The following is a 13,642-nucleotide window of genomic DNA, read 5'->3' as shown; positions in this document are numbered from 1 at the left end:
ACAATATGGGGTCACTGACAGCACTGAGGGCCTACTAAGCATAAAACATTATGCACCCCTTTGTTCCTTATTGCCATCTCTGCATGAAAATAGTGTGACAGGCCACTATGTGTAAGAGAAGAAGAGTGGAATTAAATAGAAGAATTTATAGGAGAAGAGTGCTGTTAAATACAGTGCCAAGGTAAGACAAGATGAGATGTCTCTGGCACCAGGCATTTCTACCCGACATGGCCTGTTCTGGGACAGAAGAAAAGGAGAGGAGCTTAGGTTTCTGGTGAAGTGATTCCATATTCACCAGGTCTTGGCTGCAACTTGTTATGTCAGATTCTGTATCTCTCCCCGTCTGAAGACTTCAGATAAAGCTACTTATCCTCTGTTGGACAAAAGCCACAGGGAAGTCCCTGGGCTACCTAACACAACAATGATGGCTAGAAGGTAGTCAAGGTGAAGGTAATCAGATATTCATGGCTGCTCACATTGTAGATTATGCACATAAAGACATGGTACTGGATGAAAAATATTTTGGCATGTGAATATCTATTGGCAGTGGTGAATTGCCCTTGGCTGGCTGCCAGCTGTCCACCAAACTGCTCTATCACTCTTCCTCATAGAAAAGGAAGAGAAAATATGATGGAAAAGTTCATGAATAAAGATAATGATGAGGAGATCACTCACCATCATATGCAAAACAGACTTGATTTGGGGCAATTAATTTAATGCCAATTAATAACAGTAGAATAATGAGACATAAAACAAACCTAAAACCACCTTTCCCTCATCCATTCTTCTTCCCAGGCTTATTTAAGCCTGGGAAGACTTTTCAGTCCTGACTTTTTTCTCTTTTAAATGGCATAGGAAAAATGGGGAATGAATAATTAGGGTGAGTTCATTATACATTTTTATCTGCCACTCTTTCCCTGCTCCATGGTGAGGGTCCTCCCATGGAAAACTCCATGGATTTTTCTAATGCAAGTCCTTCCCATAGGCTTCAGTTCTTCAACAACCACTCCAGTGTGGATCCTTGCTGTGTGTGCAGCCCTTTACAACTGTACTGCTCCAGTGTGCATACTCCATGGGCCACAGCTCCTGCTAGGAACCTGCTCTGGTTGGGCTCTCCACAGGCTGCTGCTCCTTCACAGCATGTCCACCTGATACAGCCTGGGTGGACCGAGTGGACTGCAGGGTGAGATCTGCTTCCCTGCAGTCCTCCATGGGCTTCCGTGGAACAACCTGCATCACCACGACCTTCTCCACAGGCCACAGGGGAATCTCTGCTCCAGTGCCTGGAGCACGTCCTCTTCCTCCTTCTTCACTGTCCCTGGTGACTATAGAGCTGCTTGTCACATTTTCTCACTTCTCTCTCACAGCTGCCATGCTTTCTTACAGAATCCACTTCTGCAGCCCCTTTGTCGCAAAAAACTTTCACATAAATGCAATATTGCACAAAAAACCACACTAATGTTTTGCACAAACTGATGTACAGCTCTTTCCAGTATCTTTCTTAAACATGTAACAAGAAGGATTTTACTCTTTGTCTTCATATTATTTAAGTCATAGTTTTGATTTACTGTAGGCAATGGAGATAACTGCAGAGGAACACAGTGAGTTATAGTTATATTCCTCTGGCAGAAGCTAAAAATATGTTTTATGAGTATCTTCTTTTTTTCCTCTCTTTTCAGAGTGAAGCAGCTTCTCTCTCCTTTTCTTGTAGTAAGGTGGTGAAAAAACTGAAAATGGATGCATTTGCTCAGTCTCTCCTATTTGGAACAAGAGAAGTAGTGAGAGCAAGCAACTGATCATATATTCAACAATAGAAATGCAATGAGAGAGAATTTGGAGAAATTGCTGGAAGACAGATAGATATGTACTGCTGAAGTGTATTTTATCCACAGTAATTCTGTGTTTGGATATTTAGGATGTGTGCTGGTTTTGGCTGGGAAGAGTTAATTCAGAGCAGTGAGTATGGGTTATGGTTTGGCCTTGTGCTGGAAATGATGCTGATAAGACAGGGATGATTTATTTATTGCTAAGCAGCACTTGCACAGAGCCGAGGTCTTTTGTGCTCCTCTCCCCAACCCACCAGCGATGGGGCTGTGGGTACCAGGGAGATGGAAAGGACACAGTTAGAAGAGCTGACCCCAGATGACTAAAGGGACATGCCATGGTACCATATGGCACCATGCTCAATGTATAAAGCAGAGGGAGAAGAAGGAAGCAGAGGGGACACTCGGAGTGGTGGTGTCTGTCTTTCCAAATCACCACTACGTGTTATTGTGCCCAGCTTTCCTGGGGATGGCCAAACACCTGCCTGCCCGTGGAGAGTGATGGATGACTTCCTTGTTTGCTTTGCTTCTGTGCACAGCTTTTGCTTTGCCTGTTGCTACGAGCTTTCTCAATTTTACAATTCCCTCCCCCATCCCACTGGTGGGCGGTCAGTGGCTGTGTGAGGCTTGAGTGAAGGCTGGGCTTAAACCATAAATCAGGCCAAAGTCTTGGCTGCTCTCTGGGTTTTGGGCCTTTAAGGAATTTTACATGCATCTCAAAATGGGGTGACTTTTTACATTTCCCAGTTGATATCAGAGAAATTTATTTTTTAGATATTACAGCTGATATTTTCCAGTATTTTAGGAACGGTCCAGCTGAGATGAAAGGGTTGAGGAGTCTGTGAGTTTGAGAAAAAACATCATGAAGATTGTCACCCTCTTCATTTCCTCTTTCTTTCTAACAGCAAGGAAGGATGGCTGACAGAATTCATACATTCAGGGAGATACAATGAGCATGCTTTAACAGCATAGAGGAAGATCATCTTCACAATCACCTACAGGTTTGGGGGTCACAAGGAGTGAATGGGTTATTTAAAAAAAAAATTCTGAAAATCATATATTCACTCCAAAATGCTTAGGCTTATCACAGTATCTGAGTTTCACTTCATCATATGGAAGTATAACCTCTTCTTCACATAATTTGAACTGGATAATGTCAAACAGGGATTTCTCTTATGAGCAAAAGGCCAAATATTTATCTTTCTAAAATAAAGGACAGAGTGATTCTAGACTTTTTATAATACCATTCAGTAGAAATTAGGAATATGTAAGATTTTTCAATCTTGTACTCAATTTTCTTGGAATATTTCTATGGAAAAGGAGGTCCAATGTTTTTTCCATTGCAGATGAATTAATCCATTATTCCTCAAATCTTCCCTTCAGCTAAATATGTTGTCAGTATTCCTTTTCTCCTTTTGGGGGAGCATTTCTGATAGTACTCAACTAAAAATCATGTCTGTTCTGGAATGGAATATGATGAATTCAAAAATAGCTCTATTTTTGGCTTATACTAAATCTGGCTCTGAACTTGTGAGGACATTTAATTATGGATTTTTGTGAAAAAAGAACACTTAGGACATGACCTAGAAAAGAGCTACCTGAATCAAAACACCCCAAAAAATTCTATGTACTTTGTAAGAATCTGTTTTAGAAAGCATAGATTAACATATATAATTTACAGAAAAAATAAAATACTGCCAAGATTTTTTAGATTGTGATAGAAATATTCAACTTGTGAAATCTCTAAAAACCACAAAATGTAAAAATAAAAGAGAGCAGAGAAATATTTATTTCACAGTGTACCACAATACCACAGCAAGATGTAAGAAAATTATGGGCAACAGAGGAATAATTTTAAAGGACAAATTATGCACAAGAGGAAATAACATAGTTTAAGAAGAACTGTAAAGAGTAAGAAAGAAGGAAATAATTCATGTTATATCAAGCTTGTATACAAGCAAATAATAGTCTAGGGTATGTTGTAATTTCTGTCATTTACTTACAGTAACCCTTTGGTGTAGTTCAGCTTTTGTTTCCTCGTCATCTTGCAGCTCATCAGCAATTGAATTAAAATCTCTTTGCCACTGAGATACAAACTCCTGCTTAAGATGTGGACGTTTCAAATAATCTTGAAATTTTTTTCTGTAAATTGCAGTAAAAACAACTTTTGGGTTACATAATGGTCCATGAAAAATACAAAATGCTAATATTAATGTAATAAGGTACTATTCTTACTTACCTAATATCTGATGTGTAATGGATTATAGTGTACTGTTCATCCCTTAGACATCTAAGTACAGTTTTGATTGTATTCATATATGCATTTTCTACCATTTCCCAGTAAGGTACTAAAAAATCAATTATCTCCTGTGAATTTTTTAAAAACATCAAAAATTAATGGATTTATTTATTGGTAAAAAATTTATCCGTAGCATTATCAAATACACAGAAATATTATTTAATGAAATCATATTATTGATTTTTTTTCATTATGTATTTCTTTTGGTTTACAGCTGATTACAGACACTGTACCAACATATACTTTTATCCTGTGAATTTCTTTGGGAAAAAGCAGTAGGTTTTTAAAGGAATGGGAAATTCCAGCAGAATATTCCAGTATTGGCTGTTTTGGATATGCTTATAAAATAATTGATGACACTGAATGATCACTGAAGTAAGAAAATTTGGTAATTCATAGCTGTTTGAGCTCATAAAAATCTAAGCTGACTGCCTAGTGTTGCAAAAGTGATGTTTGACTGACTGACTGTTTTGAAATGTAAATAAAGGCCATGGCCAGAGGAAACCCAGCATATGAAAGCTGACTGCAGTTAACAGGAAAAACTGGTAAACATTAGGAAAACAATTACAGAACAAATTTCAAATTATCATTGTCCACCCTTGAAAAATCTGTATCTCAAAAACTGCATTGCAGTCCCAGCTGCTCCTCTCAAAAAATTTACAGAAGAACTAGAACAGATTATAAGTGGATTGGATAACAAAAGCAACATTCAGCAAAATGAACATTTAAGAGATGCTTGTCATGTCTTAAATGCCCTCAGAGGTTTATTATAGAATTATTATTCATTATATCTCTCAATATATGAATTAGTGTCACCATGAATCAGGGTCACCAAATCATACAAGCAAAGATCATAGTTTAAAGTGAAGAAAGAGAAATATTTTTTCAGAATTAACATAATTATACAAGCTGTGTCACAGAGAAGAAAAAGTAAATGGCTTCAAAAAAGCTATTAAACCAACTAAGACACATAGTCATGGAAGAAAAATCCATTGAGAGCTACTAAGCACAAGATGCAGATATACAGCAATTTCAGAAAACCCCTAAATTTCAGATCACTAGAATCTGAGTAGATATCCTTGGGGAGAAAATATTAGGAAAAAACATACTAGGAGAAAGACAAGTGCACACTCTCCTCATTCTTACTCTCTGTATGAGATCCAAACTCACCCTTGTCAGAAAAAGAAAAGTGATCTATTAAGTTTATATTAGTATTTCATAATAGTAAAAAGCATTTCTGTTTTGGCAGCTGTGTTCTTCATGATAATTGCAAAGAATTAAAAAACAAAATTACATTTCAAAGTATGATTCCTTACTTTATGTATTTTAGTAGCAACTGTTCTTTGTATATCTATCACAAAGTAATAGCATATCTTTTATTGAAAAATACTGAAAAAACCCAATATCCAATGATGTAAAAGGTTTAGGTAGGACATACATAAAACACGAAGAAAAATTTAAGATTTTCAGTCAGGAATTAGTGTACCTGGGGAAGTGGTTCGTCTACATAAATCCATTCATCTGATCCTGGTTCAACCATTGGTGGTGCCTCAGGAAAGGGAGAAGGCTGATCTGTAACTGATAAAACCTTTTCTTCTTCATCTATGACTGGTAAAACTTCTTCATCTGTAATTGATGAAACATTTTCTTCTGGCGCAATTTCTTTAGCAGACCCTTAATAAAAAAGTGCAATTAGTACTTCCAAATATATTTGAAGTATCAATAAACAGAATTAGACATCTCTGCTACTCTCACAGGTTCAAAATAATGGAACAGATTCACTGTTTCTTTACTCAGATGCTGTTCACCAAAAATATACTCATGAAATCAGCAATTCTCAAGGAAGACTGTATCAGTTAACACCAAAACAAACTCAACATCTATAAATCCAAGGGCCCTGACAGGATGCATCCCCAAGTGCTGAGGGAGCTCGCAGACACAATAGCTAGCTGGCAGACATGAGCTCCCAGCTCATGATCATGGTCTGAAGGGCCATGGAGATAAGGAGAGGTGCCTGAGGACTGGAAGAAAGCAAATGTCACCCTGATCTTCACATCAAGCAAGAAGGAGGACACAGGGCTGTGTGACACCAGTCAGTCAGTTTCACTTCAATCCGTGGAAAGGTGATGAAGCCCATCATTCTGGAGACCATCTCTATCCACATGGAAGACAAGAAGCTGATCAGGAGTAGTCAGCATGGATTCACTAAAGGGAAAACATATTTGACTAACCTGATACTCTATTCTGCTTATATGAGCCTAATAGTGAAGGACAGCTTGGAAGCTATGAACATAGATATGAAATTAAACTTTATTAATTGACCCCAGGTATTACTTTTCCTTAGGAGTAAATAGCCCTTAAATACTTTTATATTACAGCTGGAGTCTAACTAGAAAATCTTCACTCCATTTACAATAGGAATTTTGCTGCTGAATCTAGCAGGGCCATTAATTATATACCCAGAACATAAAAGAAACCTATGCACTAGAAACCTTGCACAAGAGTAGTGGGATAAACTTTTACTGTCACTAGTGCTTTTCAAGTTTGTTTGGTTTTTTTTTTTCTTTTGGTGATAGAAGCCACATGAAGATTTTGTCATAATAGTTATGAAAAAACCTAGTTATTTAGAGGTCACTATTACTGGTTTACATGATGCTTCTTTTTTCTAGGTAATAAGGAAGAAAAATGAAACAAAGATGTACCAAAATTAATTGTCAAAACCACTTCTACTGACCCACATTTTTGTGCTGCTACTGATATATGATATATGATACTGACTCTATGTTCATAATAGCAAATGAGACTTTCTTATATATTTATGCTATCCATTAGATGAAGATGCTGGCTGTGATTTTTAAACCAGGAAGAAAGAACTTAATGCCTTAAATTTTATGTGAAATTGGTCCATATACTCTGAAAATGTGAAAGCACAACAGAAAAGGTCAGGGTTCTGGTGCAGTTATCACTAACTGGCAAATCCTCAGGTTTTTTTCAGGGGCAGCAAAAATGTAGACATATAATTTTATAAAGTAATTATTAGTGTTAATTTAAAAAAAAACAGTCTTTTGTTACTGAATTCTATACAGTAAGACTATGAAACTTACTTCTATCCTGATTTTTCACAATTTCTTCTATTATAATTTCCTTCACTGTTTCACACACAAGACTTTCTTCTGTCTCTGCATTTACTTTCACTAGATTGTTTTGATGGACTGAAAACCATTTCTCTAATTTTGGCCATGTCTTTAGGAAGCCTGAAATTCTACAAAAATCGTATCAAGGTATGAAATTAAAACTTAACTAATGGAAAACAAAACATTTTCTAAAATTGATAACTAAAACAAAAAGCAGATAATCTAATTTAAGACTAAAACAACTCCACCCACATCAATGCCATCATTTTAAATATAAGAAAGTTTTCAAAATTTTATTGTTAACTAAAAATTTATTTCTTACTCGTTCATGTCACAACCTATATTTACTTTCTAATATCACAATTAAATCAATAGTAACACATAATATAATAGTCTGAAACAGTTACAAGTATCAAATATTCAGAAGGAAGATTTTTTTTTATTTTCCTCTTTATGTAACGTTAAACATCTAGTGATTCAATTTAAATTAGAAAACTAAGTTGTCTTTCTAAATGTTGAAGTGGAAAATAACATTTTACAAAATCTCTAACTCAAGCGTATTTATTTAAGGGCAGTCACATATGTGACAGACCTCAGATATAAGTGCACACACATATATATAGAATGTATACATGTAGTTAATGCAAAATATACCTAAAAACTAAATTCTCCATCGAACAATACCCTGGAAAATCAAAACACAAGAATTCTTATTTTCCAGGAGAACTTATATTGTGCAGAAAATGAAAATATTCTTTAGGCTCCACATTATAGAAAGCTCTAAGTAAATTCTTAACTTTAAGCATGTAAGTGTTGTCCAAGATCACATATGAGATTCAGATCAGTTATATGCCTATACGTAGCTGAAGTATTATTTTTGTACTTCATGTAACTTACCTATGTAGCACCTGCTCCCTGGCCAAGTCAATCTTCTCTTCTAGGAACTGGGCATCTGAATTTTGATTGCTGCTCTGTTCAGCCTGAGATGCCTTTCTTTTATCTACTGTGTGGAAAACCAATATATAAGCATATATTGAAAAAGGCAATTATTCAGACAGTTATTCACCCAAACTAAGATAATAATTTTAAGAACAAATTCAGTGTTCCTTGATCTTACATTTTGTAACTTAAAAGCTGGGTACCAGCCAACACCAACAGGGTGTCCTGCCTCTTACTCTGTTAAAGTGCATAGCAAATTATAGCACTAACATTTCCTAATGGATGCTTTTCAGCCATAAAAATCTCCCCACAATTGAAGAGATGGAGCTTTCCTGTGGGCAACTGTTTCAGGTGTATCTACTCTACCAATTAGAAGATATTTTCCCCAATTTCATCCAAAGTGCCTACTTTTCACAATGAATGGACATTCCAGTTAATGAAAAGACAAGGCATTCTCTCTTTCTGAGTCTTGTTTAAATTTTAAGAAGTCTTTAATTCATTAGAAATACACTATTTTAAAAGAATTCTAATTTCTAATTATTTTTAAGATTAATTTTTAAGATTTTTAATTATTCTGTTGACTCTATCATTTACATCATATGAAAGAAATTCTATTTGTATTTCTGAGATTATATTAAATATAACCACATGTTACAAATGTTTTGGCAGCACAAGATCTTAAAATCAGCAATTTTCAAGTGTCTGAACATTTATCCTCACCATATTTTTAGCAAAAGCTTCAGAGATTTTGTCCCATCCTCACTCCTACCCATACATAAAAGCTAAATGTAAATGGTGCTTTAACTCAAGCTATTTGCCATCTATGCACTGCAATGAAAACAACAAAGAAGAATCTCCTCATAATTTGAATAATACATGACATACTCACTAAAAAACTTCTGCTTCACCAAGGTCTTAAATTTGTGGTCTGGAAGTGAAACAGCTTTCAAAAAGCCTTTAATGCCTTTGCCTCGGTTGGCCAGAATTGACTTAGATTTCTGATCATTCACTGAATAACTGAAGACAAGGCAAAGGCAGTAATCAATAGGGAATTTATTCTGGCACTCTCAGCGAATGAATATTGACACATCCCTCTGTTTATAATTTCCTTTTTCCCTTTCTAGGTGTGCCTCCTGAAGAAAAATGCGATTTACAGACACTCATTTGTAATGCAGTATATTCTGAATCTGTTATAACTTGCAGTTTTTTTCCAGCTGCTGTTTTATGTGATATCTAACACTGCCCACTCTGCTATCTCAGCTGTAGTTAGAGTTCAAATACAAAAGTGAACTGTACAAGAGCGTATAAATACAAAAGAGCATATACATATGCACTTGCACACTTCTTATCTGCCTTTGACTGAAACAAACAGAAGTATCTGAAATAACCTGGAAGTATTCAAGGCACAATTAACTAAAGTGATACTGTGAGATATACACAAATTGTCCAGTAATGCTATTTTGCATTAATAACTACAACTTACTGCTTGTCATTTTACTTTGTTAATAGGAATTGGAAACTTACACTTCACGTTAGCTGCACGTTTCAGTACCAGACTGTCTGAAATATCCAATAATATAGAAACATCAAATGCAGGTGAGGTAGGAGGAGGCTCATTAGGGGCTCTGGGATCTATAGCAAGGGACAGCTTTTCAGAAATTGGATCTTTTGCTTCTACATCAATCCCTGTATAGGATTTTTCAAATAGCTTTGCCTGATTAATTGTCATTGGAAACCCCTCCACAATCCACCCCTTCTCTGGTGGTATTTGGCTAAAAGGAAATGAAGAACCAGAATTACACAGTGAAATGATAGCTTAATAATAAAACTGAAAGAACAGCTTGCTCTAGCCACCATCCATTCTTAATTCAGTATATTAAATTTCCTTATGCATACAGAATATGACAGATATTATTAGACTGTAAAGTAATGGATTTTAAATCAGAAGAAAATAACATCAAGTCTAATTAATGTGAAAAAAATCAGAAACAAAACAAATTTTGCTGTCTTGCTAAATACAGATTTCAAAACCACTCAACAGAGACGGATCAGAGGTATAATTTAAGATTTTTCAAATAACTTTTTTGCTGAAGTAATGAATAGGAAAATCTATTTTGTAACTTACAGTATACTAATAGGAGTAATACAACTTAAATGATATTCATATAGGAACTTAAGTGCTAACTGCGCTTCAGGGTAGTTGAGACAATTTACTGTCAAACAAGAGTAGATAAAACCAAGTATCTATACAATTTCATACGCAATGGCTTCCAATAGGATGTCTATTAGTAATTCATCAGGAACACTTTTTCCGTTCTTCAGCCATTTCTGTGATGCAGCACCAAGTTGGGCACGTACAGATAGCTGTGGAAGAGTGCAACGTATGCTCAGAATATCCATAACAGTCATTGAAAAGAGTTGTTGAAAAGTGTATGACTCCACATTTTCTATCACATACTATTTATTTATTTATATTGGGGTGGTGGCTGTTCAATAGTTGGAGGTCCTTTAAGGAGAATAGTTTTAATTGTAAAAAATTCCCAGTTTAATTGGAATCTCCAGCTGACATCCATGATTACACTACAAAAATGCTGAGAAAAACCAAGCTAGAGAAACCAAGGCTATGAATGCCAAGATATTAAAACTAAGTGTTCTGGTTCTCAGTTTATTCTGATTTCCACTACCACCAATAATTTCATACATCATCACATAAATTCATTCGTTTTACAAGGATTCTTTTATATCTTAGCTTTGGAAGTAATTTTGAATGAGCAGTAGGCCAAAGAAATCACTGCAGAATTAAGCATTTTTAACATAAAGAAAAGAAACCTTGTCATGGGATGAATAATCTGCTTGGCAGCAGCAAGCAGAAGTACATTTTTGCAACCCAGAAATGTCATAGAAAATACCACATCTTATGTAAAAATGAGATTTCACAAGAAAATATAGAATTTTAACATGATGTACCACTCTAAGCAACATACAGAAAAACAGATTTTCACAATAACCCCTTTTCATATTTCAGAAAATACAGAAAATGCTTGAACTGATTTCAGTAATTCAGAATGATGAAAATGTATCACCATTTAATTCACTTAACTATTTTAACTAACATATTTTTATAAAGAAGAAACTAAAATTGGACTACCAACCTTGGATAGGCCATCCTGACTGCTATCCAATTCAAATTCTTCCTGGGATGGATCCTTTTCAATAGGACAATAGTCTAAAATAGGTTCTAAAATAAAGATTGATGATGCTATTACTATCAAATTCATTATTACAGATAAAGAATGAAAGTACATGGCTTGTTATTATTCTTTGAACAAATCAATACAGAAGGTATATAAAACTGTTAGAATCATAGAAGCATTGAGAAATTCAGGTAGGAAGCAACTTCTCAATGTCACCTAGTTCAAATAGAACCTTTAGCTCAAAGTGGCATCAGTTATAAAGTCAGACCATGTTTCTCAGATGTTTACCCTATGTGATCTGGAAAACCTACAAATATGGAGACTACACTACCTCTCCAGAAAATTTGTTTCAGTCTTTGGCTGTCCTCATGGGGAAAAGGCCTTGTCTTATGTCTAGGCAGAGGAGCAATGAAAAGGGCTTTTGCAGACCTCTCCACAAAAGGAGGGCTGGGGAAAATGTCTGCCAAGACATGCAAAAGACTGAGGTATCCCAAGCCCCTGCGACACACAGGAAGATCTGTGCAGCAAGAAATACTTACCTGTGGTGGGTTCTGTTTGGAGTTCCTCTAGAAGATTTGGTGGTGAATTCAGTAAGTTGTCCTGGGCCTTGTATCAAATATGACAGGAAATGGATTAGAATGAAAATTACATCTTCAGAAAAAAAAAACAAGTCTGTAAATTCAAGCTGATTCTTCCAGTCTTACCTGTCAAAACTTAGCATTAAGTTTGAAATTTAGTAAAAAAACTCAAACATGCTTTTTTTCCTTACACATCTCATTCTACCTGTTAGAGCCAAGACAAAAACTAGGGAATATACTTACCTCATTTTGTTCTCCAGAACTCTCTACTTCCTGAGAAATTATGCTGGGTTCACTTTTCATTTCGTTATTAAGAAAAGCTTCAATGGCCTCCTGAACCAGAGCACCAACAGATAGTACCTGAATATTGCAAACTAATACACAAAAATATTAGATAGCTACAATGTGAATTGAGTATACATACAAACTATTACAAGCAGTTAAATTAATTATTTAATTTGAGCTTCCAATGTAAGTTGTTTTCACTCTTCTCTATAACTACTTCACAGTATTTATCAACAATCACATAGCTATCTTGCTAGTCTCTTCTAAAGCTAGTATCTCCAAAGATGTTTAACAAAAGCATTTTCCAATTCTCAATGAAGTAGTATTAACATCACAGTACAATATTAATATTACTTTCAAGTTCCAGTGTTTCTAAGTTTATTTTGGCATATAACAAAGGAATGATATGCAACCAACCCCAGCAAAATACAGATGCATCTGAGGTTCAAGAATTATTAATGCAAGGATTTGCCCAAACAATTTTAACATAAGAGTGGTATTTTAACATAAATACTTTAAAGAATTTTAGACAAACAAACAAACAACCTCTACCTTTTTCAACAAACTTTGCACAGGTAGTTTTTCCACTAAACATTTTTCCCAAAACACATCCCTTGATGGGAAATGAAGGAAATTCACGTGAAGATTTGGGTTTTGGAGGATAGAACATTTCCATCAGTCTACGAAGCACATGACCCAATATGTTATTATTAAGAGGAGGTTTGTTTTCACTGTTCTCTTCAGTTGGGCTCCATTCCCCTGTCATACTCTGTATAAACGATAAAGTAACAAATCTCAATATTACTATAATCTTGCCTTCCATATTTCTAAATATATGTACCTATTTACATTAAAAATACATAAAATAATAAGATTTGAATAGTACTCAATAATAACATAGCTTTTAGAACAGAACCTCATTAAAACCTGTAATAATGTCATAATCAGTAAGTATTTATTGATATTTGCTAATAACTAGTTGAGAGTCAAGTACTTACATAAACATTTTCATGTTTATGATTTTGGATTCTGCCTCTGGATGGATGCCATAGAGAAAATACAACAAAAGGTTCATGATTTAGGGACACTAAGAGATCACTCACCAGTTACCATTATGGGCAAAATAGACTTGACCTGGGGAAACTGAATTTCTTATGAATCAAAATCAGAGCAGGATAGTGAGCACTAAAAGAAATCCTACAAACAACACCCCCTAGCCCTCCCTCCTTCCCAGGCTAAACTTTATTCCAAATTTTGTAGCTCCTCCTGCCCAGCAGAGCAGGAGAACAGGGAATGGAGGTTATGTTCAATTCACCATGTTGGTCCTGCTGCTTCTTTCTCCTCAGAGAGGAATCTTCATCTTCTCCAGCATGTGGTCCTTCCCACAGGA

The 13,642-nt window shown here is 35.4% G+C and overlaps 1 protein-coding gene across 18 annotated transcripts in view; it reads right to left on the bottom strand.

The window, feature by feature from the left end:
- SPEF2 (sperm flagellar and cilia associated 2) overlaps positions 1 to 13,642 on the bottom strand; it is a 72,955-nt gene that overhangs the window by 35,498 nt on the left and 23,815 nt on the right. For 17 of the 18 annotated variants that reach the window (XR_014951665.1, XR_014951666.1, XR_014951668.1 and 14 more), the window contains 11 exons: positions 12,805 to 13,021; positions 12,211 to 12,341; positions 11,929 to 11,995; positions 11,348 to 11,433; positions 10,456 to 10,559; positions 9,720 to 9,967; positions 8,154 to 8,259; positions 7,227 to 7,384; positions 5,609 to 5,796; positions 4,063 to 4,190; positions 3,827 to 3,965 (listed from right to left, as the gene is read on the bottom strand). Coding sequence is in view for 13 of the 18 variants with exons in the window: in XM_031507294.3 (XP_031363154.3) it covers positions 3,827 to 3,965; positions 4,063 to 4,190; positions 5,609 to 5,796; positions 7,227 to 7,384; positions 8,154 to 8,259; positions 9,720 to 9,967; positions 10,456 to 10,559; positions 11,348 to 11,433; positions 11,929 to 11,995; positions 12,211 to 12,341; positions 12,805 to 13,021 (1,572 nt within the window). In the remaining 5 variants the exon portion in view is untranslated. The remainder of the gene's footprint in view (positions 1 to 3,826; positions 3,966 to 4,062; positions 4,191 to 5,608; positions 5,797 to 7,226; positions 7,385 to 8,153; positions 8,260 to 9,719; positions 9,968 to 10,455; positions 10,560 to 11,347; positions 11,434 to 11,928; positions 11,996 to 12,210; positions 12,342 to 12,804; positions 13,022 to 13,642) is intronic. The other variant, XM_085567869.1, reaches the window with a different exon arrangement.

This window comes from Lonchura striata, chromosome Z, assembly GCF_050655825.1.
Source record: "Lonchura striata isolate lonStrDom1 chromosome Z, ASM5065582v1, whole genome shotgun sequence".
Classification (NCBI taxonomy): domain Eukaryota; kingdom Metazoa; phylum Chordata; class Aves; order Passeriformes; family Estrildidae; genus Lonchura; species Lonchura striata.
Note: the sequence above shows the minus strand (reverse complement) of the source record. Positions and strands in the feature narration are given on the sequence as shown.